The sequence below is a fragment of the Aristolochia californica genome, unplaced genomic scaffold, assembly GCF_029961685.1.
Source record: "Aristolochia californica isolate CCGP_79_NKW_82.1479 unplaced genomic scaffold, dmAriCali1.0.hap1 SCAF_13, whole genome shotgun sequence".
Taxonomy (NCBI): Eukaryota; Viridiplantae; Streptophyta; class Magnoliopsida; order Piperales; family Aristolochiaceae; genus Aristolochia; species Aristolochia californica.
In genome coordinates, this window is record NW_027181804.1 from 23,810,100 (window position 1) to 23,818,429 (window position 8,330).

The window sequence follows — 8,330 nt, forward strand, 5'->3', positions numbered from 1 at the left end:
GATGAATTTGGACTTAGGGATATTTTTACATAAATAGCCCTAGTGGGTATGAAGAGTGGGTTTGATCTAATTCAAACTAGGTTGAGTTATCTGCACGGGCGTCTATTAACTAACGAAACCCAACCCCCATCACCAAAAAAGTACGGTTCGTAGTGATTACAAAGTCATATGAAGTTCTACTAGGGGTATTCGATGAATTGGGACTTAGGTAATTTTTCCCATCACTAAGACTAGTCATACGAATTTGACTCAGGCAGTTTCTTGCATGAATAGAACTAGTCATACGAGGCTCTACCAGGGGTATTCGATGAGTTTGGACTTAGGTAATTTTTTGCATAAATAGGACTAGTGTGTATGAAGAGTGAGTTAAGTCCAATTCAAACCAAACTGAGTGGTTTTGTTTCTTGTTTATGCATTGTTGTGTGTGTCGTAGTTACTAGGTTGAATAGTTAGAACCCAATTAAATGTAAGCTTGGTAAAATTTAGAAGTGTTATGACTTTGTTCATGAAATTTTTTGATGTGTTATAGAATGTTCAATTCATTACCTTGTGGAATGTTTTAGACATTTATTTATTTTATTAAGAAGTCGGGAATTAAGTTAAAAAAAACTCTTACTAATGCATATAGATTTTTTAGATAATATGGCGTCAGTTGTTCATGTGCTTTGTCGACACAGTGGGAAATTGAAGGAGAATTTTGGAATTTTTGTGGCTATGATGGAGGTTAATCAGGATTCATAAGGATTGTAGTTTTGACTAACTTTAGTGAGTTATTAGTGAGGATGTACAAAGTCACTAGTTGAGATAGTGATACTCACACGATGATTATTAAGGCCAAACTTCCACTTGGTCATGGAGCTTTTACTAGCTCTGGTGCGAAAGATGATCAAAGTTTGGCTGCATTATTTAGTTTTGCTTCAAGTAATCAACCTATGATTGTGGAGATTTACTTGAAAAAAAAAAGTTTTAAGACAAAGAGCCCGTGAAGGGATATCGATTTAGTTTATACCATGATTCATATGCTTTACTTAATTATCTTATATCACAAACATAGTGTGAGAAGAAATATCTGATGCTATGTAAATAAGAACTTGAGTGAAGAAAGTGAAGCTGTGGGAGACTCATATAGTGACATATCAAGTGATGAGAGTGAAATTGAAAAGCAGTGGTTTTTGTTAATAGTTAGTATATAAAGAACGCTTTAAAGAGATCTGGACGACATCTTCTTTGTTCACAGTGTCTAATAGTTAGCTTTAAGGAAACCTATGATGTGGATTTGGAGGGGATGGGTAAGACAGGTGTTCAATTTGCCTTTGTATGTAGTTGTTTCAAAGTTTTCTTTGATCCAACTCGAGTTCAAACCAGCCTGAGTTAAGGGGACCAAAGTTAGATTTCATCGATGGCTTGATCGATCCCATGTCAGGACATAATACCATGGTAGACAAACATCTGATGGATGATAACGATGACGGGTGTAAAGTAATTAGTAGCCATTAGATTTTTAAAAACTAAAATAAATTTTAAATTTAGAAATTCTTAAATCGATAATAAAAGGTGTTAATCAAATTAGAAGATGATTTTTAATAATTAATATATAAAACTTATATTTTATTACAATAAATAGAAGATAATAAAATGTGTACCAACAAATAAGATTTTTAAAAACTAAAATACTTTTTATAAAATATTTTTTATAAAATACTTTTTAAATTAAAAAATTTCTTAAATCAATAATGAAGTGTGTTAAATAGATTAGAATAAGACTTTTTCAATAATTAATATACGAATTTTATATTTTATTGCAATAAATAGAAGGCAATAAAACGTGTACCGATAAATAAGATTTTTAAATAGAAAATATTTTTTAATTTTTTTAAATTAGAAAATGTCTTAAATCGATAATGAAATGTGTTAATCATATTATAAGATGATTTTAAAATAATTAATATAATTTTTTTAAATTTTATGAAAATAAACATAAGGTACAAAACATGTATCGATAAATAAGATTTTTAAAAACTAAAATATTTTTAATTAAATTATTTTTTAATTTGAAAATATCTTAAATCGATAATGAAAGGTCTTAAATAGATTAGAATAAAATTTCTTAATTAAATAATATATAGATTTTATATTTTGTTACAATAAAAAGAAGGTAAAAACATATGTACTAACAATAAAGATTTTTAAAAACTGAAATTATTTTTAAATTAGAAAATATCTTAAATCAATAATGAAAGGTATTAATTAGCTTAGAAAATGATTTTTTAAATATAAGATAAATTTTTATATCTTATTACAATAAATAGACGGTAATAAAACGTGTACTAACAAATAGGATTTTCAAAGACTAAAATATTTTTAAAAAAATGTTTTTAAATTAAAAATATTTTTTATCCATAATTAAAAATGCTAAATAGATTAGAATATATTTTTAATTAATTAATAAAAAATTGATATTATATGACAAAAAATAGAAGGCAATAAAATATGTACAGACAAATAAGATTTCTAAAAACTAAAGTAATTATTTATTTTTGTTAAATTAAAAATATCTTAAATCTTATAAAATAGATTAGAGTATATTTTTAATTAATTAATATAATTTTTTATTTTTTTTACAATAAAAAATATATGGTAATAAAACATGTACCAAAAAAGATTTTTTAAAACTGAAAGAATTTTTATTAAATTATAATTTTTTTTAAATTTGAAAATATTTTAAATCCATAATGAAAGGTGTTAATTAGGTTAGAATATGATTTTAATTAATTAATATTAAAGTATTATTTTATTATAATAAATAGAAGGTAATATAAGCATGTACCAAAAAATTAAGATTTTTAAAAACTAAAAGAATTTTTTATAATTTTTTATAAATTAAAATTATTTTAAATAGATAATGAAAGGTGAAAATTAAATTAGAAGAAGATTTTTTTAATAATTATTAAAAAATATTTATTATAATAAATAGAAGGTAAAAAAAGCACCAATTTTTTTAAAAAATAATTAAAATTTTTAAAATATATTTTTTTGTAATTATAAAATTTCTTAAATCAATAATGAAAGGTGTTAATTCTATTAGAAGAAGATTTTTAATAACTAATATACAAATTATATATTTTTTATTATAATAAATAGAAGGTAATAAAATATATACCATCAAATAAGATTTTTTAAAACCTAAAATAAAATTTTAAAAAATATATTATAAATTACAAGGAACTTAAATGAATAGTAAAAAGAAAATGAGAGAAAAAAGTAAGGCTGACGGCAATGACATGGCAGATTTTTTTTTGGTTGGCGATGTGGTAGATAAAGTGACACCACGTGGTGATCAATGCTGATGTGTCCCATTAGACTTTATGACTGGGTTGTTAATTAACCAAAGTTGAGTATTTTTAAAATTAAGTTTCCGATTTATTTTGATAAATATTTTATTAAAATTAGTTATTTTAATAAAATTACATATAATTTTAAGACGTTTCCTAGAGAGATGAGAAGAGCAATGTTGTCCTGTCCGTGTGGGTTAAGAAAAGTAGACTGGAACAGTGTTGCAACGCAATAGTGGTTGATCTGACTTATCTTATTCCTTCCTACTTACCTCAATCGTTGCCTCATTATTTGATCTCTTCTATTCTCCGTTTGGGTTAAGAATCTTTACTTCTTCCTTTCGATTACCTCTGCATTTTACGAAAAATTAGATCACCTAGATAACCCAAGGATGGGTTAGAAATCTGCTAATTCCGTGAAGTAGCAGAAAGCTATTCCCCATGAACAAAAGGCAAGTCCATCTCATATGGCAGAAGGCCATCTTGCCATTCTTACCAAGAAGAGAGTCACTCTCGGCCCCCTCCTCGCCCTCCACTGACACGACTGGCAGTGGAAAGGGAAAGAGAGGGCAGCGTCCCCTTCCCTCTGTCCCTTGAAACAAAAGCTTCAGCTGTGAAAAACATGAAGTTCCGTCTCTTACCTTTAGTGATCACTACTCACTAGGATAGCTACCGAATAAATCCTTATTCGATTACTTGATACAGTTACTTTTGTATAACAGAATCGAACACAGTGGCAATTCGAAAGTTTAAGAGGGAGAAAGAAAAGGTAAAAGAAAAAGAAAAAGAAAAAGAAAAAGAAAAAAGCCATTTCATCTGTGTTCTTCGCAGATAGTTACATTTGATAGTGTACATTTGTGATCTGCAAATAATCACAGCTTGTGGATGAGAAGAATTGCTGAAAGAGACGTCTAATCTCATGCATTGGTCAGAATCTCGACGGGGTACTTGTGTATGGAGTCGACCCAAGGGTTGCCGAGCCACTGATCAGTGGTGGGCTGTTCGGGGCTGCCGGAGGCGGAAGCCGGTGGAATCTGCCGGAGAGCTCGCCAGACGGCGCTGTTACACTTGAACCCGGACCCGAAGGCGATTTGCCAAATCCTATCGCCACGGGAGACTCGGCCCTTGGCCTCGGTGTAGGCGAGCTCGTACCAAAGGGAACTGCTGGAGGTGTTGCCGAAGCGATGCAGCGTCATCCTTGACGGCTCCATGTGCCATTCTGCTAGCTGCAGGTTCTTCTGCAACTCATCCAACACTGCCCGACCCCCCGCGTGGATGCAGAAATGCTCGAACGCTAGTTTGAAGTCTGGGATGTAAGGCTTCACTCTGGAATCCAAGAGCTTCCGCCGACACAGAGTAAGACAAAACTTGAATTGCTCCGTTAGGGGTAGTACAAGTGGCCCCATCGTTGTGATGTTCGTCTTCAGTGCGTCGCCGGCAACCGCCATCAGTTCCCTCGCCAGTGACACTCCCACATTCCCCTTTTCGTCCTCTCTCTGATACACGCACTGGTAGCTGTTGTCGTTTGCCCCCTTATGCGTCCTCACCGCGTGGACAAGCTGGTACTTGGACCTTCTCCGGTCCCGCGGCTTGTTAGAAAGAAGCACCGCCGCACCACCCATGCGGAAAATGCAGTTGCATAGCAGCATCGACCTGTCGTTTCCGAAGTACCAGTTCAGGGTGATGTTCTCCGTGGAGACCACCACGGCGTAGCTGTTAGGATTCGCCTGAAGTAGATCCTTGGCGAGGTCGACGGAGATCAAGCCTGCGCTGCATCCCATCCCGCCAAGGCTGAAGCTCTTGATATCAGTCCTCATTTTATAGTGGTTGGCGATCATGGCCGAAAGGGAAGGCGTGGGATTGAACAAACTACAGTTGACGACCAGAATCCCCACGTCCCGTGGCCGCACTCCAGTCTTCTTGAAAAGAGCATCGAGGGCGCCGAACATGACTGCCTCCGCCTCTCGCCTCGCCTCCTTCATGCAGAGGTTAGGCGGCCGGGACGTAATTCCCCACGGCAGGTACGTTTCATCCCCTAATCCAGAGCGCTTAGCTATCCGTTTCTGGAACTCCACCGTCTCCTCCTCAAAGCTCCCGCTGCTCTCCGTCATGTCCAGGAACTCCTGGTTACTCGTCTTCCGCTCATCCTCAGGCTTGTAGCAAGCGAAATCGACAAGGTACACAGTTCCCGGCCGCTTGAGCCAGTAAACGGTGAGCAGCACGATCCCTACCGCTACAAAAATTAAACCGGTAGCAAAGTCGAGATTGAACTGGTTCCAGACAGCTGAAAACCTCTGGAACCGGAGCCGGATCATGGGTACCGCCAGGGCCACCAACAGAAGCAGCCCCGCTAGCGCCACATACGCTGCACGGCTGCTAATGTACCAAAGCCCAAGCCTTACGTACTTGAGCTTCACCGACTGTAAAAAATCCGGCAATTTTCGCCGGATTTTTATCACCACCGAAGACGAATCCCTGAACGCCATCTCCGCCGTGAGGCTTTCTTTATCCATGTCTATATTCTCCATCTCTTCTTTCTCTCCCTCAGAGCGCATATAACGAATTAAGAACAAGTATCGCTCTATCTATCGATCTCTGAGAGTATTGCAGAGACCATTGAAATGGATCGAAAGATACTTTTTCTTCTCTTTTCGTCCCTCTATAAATAAAGAAATCTTAAATAATGGAAGGGGTGTATCTTGGCTACAAGAAAGCTGGATTAATGGGCACCATTTAATGGGAGTAGTTCAGAGAAGGGCAGATCGTTCAACCACCAAAGAGAAAATCGGAAATTGCGTTTTAAAGCCTTTTGACACACGTACGTGTGGATGCTCGTTGCCTATAGCTGTTCGCTTCTCTCAGATATTGGTCACTGTACGATACGAGCTTTCCACGCGGTTTCCATCCTGGGCCCCGACTTTGAATGGAACCGAATGAATGCTCCGTCGCGCTATGAATTGTTTCTGCTCATCCTTGAAACTCCTCAATCGTCCTGTACTCTTTAACGTTTCTTTTCCACGCCCTGCATGGTTGCTCTTCATTAACGATGCATAGGACTCCCAAGGCCATACTTCATTAAGGTCAGCCTTCGCCCTTCCCAAGTAGGACTTTGGATAAATCAATGTTTCCTCTTAAACTAGTCAATGCCAATCCAAGCTAGCTCGCTTTGGTCCATCACCAAATCTATCATTCATTTAATCTAATAAAAATAAAAATAAAAATTTATTTTATAAATAAATAAATAAAAATATTTAAAAAATTAAAGATGTTCTTTCTTTTATTTCAATTATATAATTATAATTTTTAAAAAAACTATGTAAGTTAATTAGGTCAGGTTAGAATTAAGGTCGGATCCCGATCCTTCCCAACCAACCTACCACCACCACAATTAGTAAGAAAAACATCTACTTTTTGTAGTTTAATCTGGTGTCTCTCTAGATATATATATGAAGTATAAGACATTTTGTTTTGGGTTTGATCATGGAATTATGATTTTCCTTGGTGTTAATCATTGTCATTGCTTGTTGTCCATTGATCTACATATGTTCTCTTCTCATATCTTAGATCCCTTCATTTAAAGACAATAGAACTTGATAACTCATAAGGATACTACAAGAAAAATGGATTATTTGCTGATTGAAGTTCAAAATGCATTGGGAGAAGTTCTCCCAACGAAAAAAATCTCTAGAAGAATTCTCTTGTTTCAATTGGTAGAACTTTTGCTAGCAAATTTTAAATTTATTGTCAGAAATTAAAATCTGTACCAACAAATTTACAAATTCGTTGGCATAGATGGATACTCTCTGCCGGGTTAAGGTCGGGTTGGGTTCGGCTGGTTTGGTATAACCCATCACCTCCTTAATCTATGTAATTTTTTTCTCAACCCCGTCCATGTCCCTCAAGGTGAGGAAGAAAACCCGAGACTACGTTTTTAAGGTGGGTATGTTAGGAATTAAATGCCCTAATTTCAACTAACAAGAGCAATAATAATAATCGCAGGAGAAAAGAAAAAACAAGCACAAAAAGACAACAAGATTTATACAGGTTTGCCTCAAGGTGAGACTACGTCTATCCTGTATTCCATCACTGCAATAATCCACTATGAAGATGAAATAGTTTATAAGAGAAATCACATACACTTACAAGTATTTTTCTCTAACCTCTCTCAGGCCGCAACGGATGATTCTCTTCGGATGATAGTACTCCGAGTGATAAAACCCTAATAACGGCGCCCCCAAATATAAAGAGAAAATTAGGGTAACCGGATTACAAGTGTAAAATCTCTAAACTACCCTTAATAAAATAGCAGTCAATATATCGTGGATTTGGCGGGGGCTCTGCCCCCATTCCAACACCCATGGCGTACCGACACAGTGTAAGGTGTTTATTAGGTTCGACAACTTAATAGGGTCAAGTCAAATTCTTCGTCCTGGTGTTAATCTTTGTCATTGCTTGTTGTCCATTGATCTACATCCCAATTGCAAGCAATTTTTTTCTTGGAGAAAATCCAAAGTTCACTAGAAGAACTGCTCCCAGTGAAAAATGCTAATAGAATTTGCTTACTCGTTTCCACTAGTAAAACTACGGCCAAAGAATTTGTAATTTCACTGCCAAAAATTAAAATACCTACCAACAATTTTATGAATTCGTTGGCGAAGAAGACACTTTCTCAAAATGAATTTAAAATTTTGCTAGCAGAGAGTACACTCTAGCAGTGAATTTTTAAATTCATTACAAATTTGCTGGTATAGGCTGTTTTATAAATTTTTGTATTATTTTTTGTTTTCGAGTGAAATTTGAATTTCGTTAGAAAAACCTAAAAAAATATCATTTTTTATTTTTGTTTAAATTGATATTTTAATATTTAATATAAATTAATAAAAATATAAAAATATAAAAATATCAAATAATCAATTTAATATTTACAAAAAATTCCCACAAAGTTTTAAAAATTATTGAAAATTTTATAATTATATAAAAAATAATAAATTAAAAAAA

At 34.6% G+C, this 8,330-nt stretch overlaps 1 protein-coding gene across 1 annotated transcript; it reads right to left on the reverse strand.

Moving 5' to 3' along the window:
- Positions 1-3,938: 3,938 nt before the first annotated feature.
- On the reverse strand, positions 3,939-5,948 carry LOC137947824 (3-ketoacyl-CoA synthase 1-like). Its single transcript, XM_068793619.1, has one exon. It carries the CDS (start codon positions 5,885-5,887, stop codon positions 4,250-4,252), a length of 1,638 nt encoding a protein of 545 aa, XP_068649720.1. The 5' UTR covers positions 5,888-5,948; the 3' UTR covers positions 3,939-4,249.
- Positions 5,949-8,330: the final 2,382 nt, after the last annotated feature.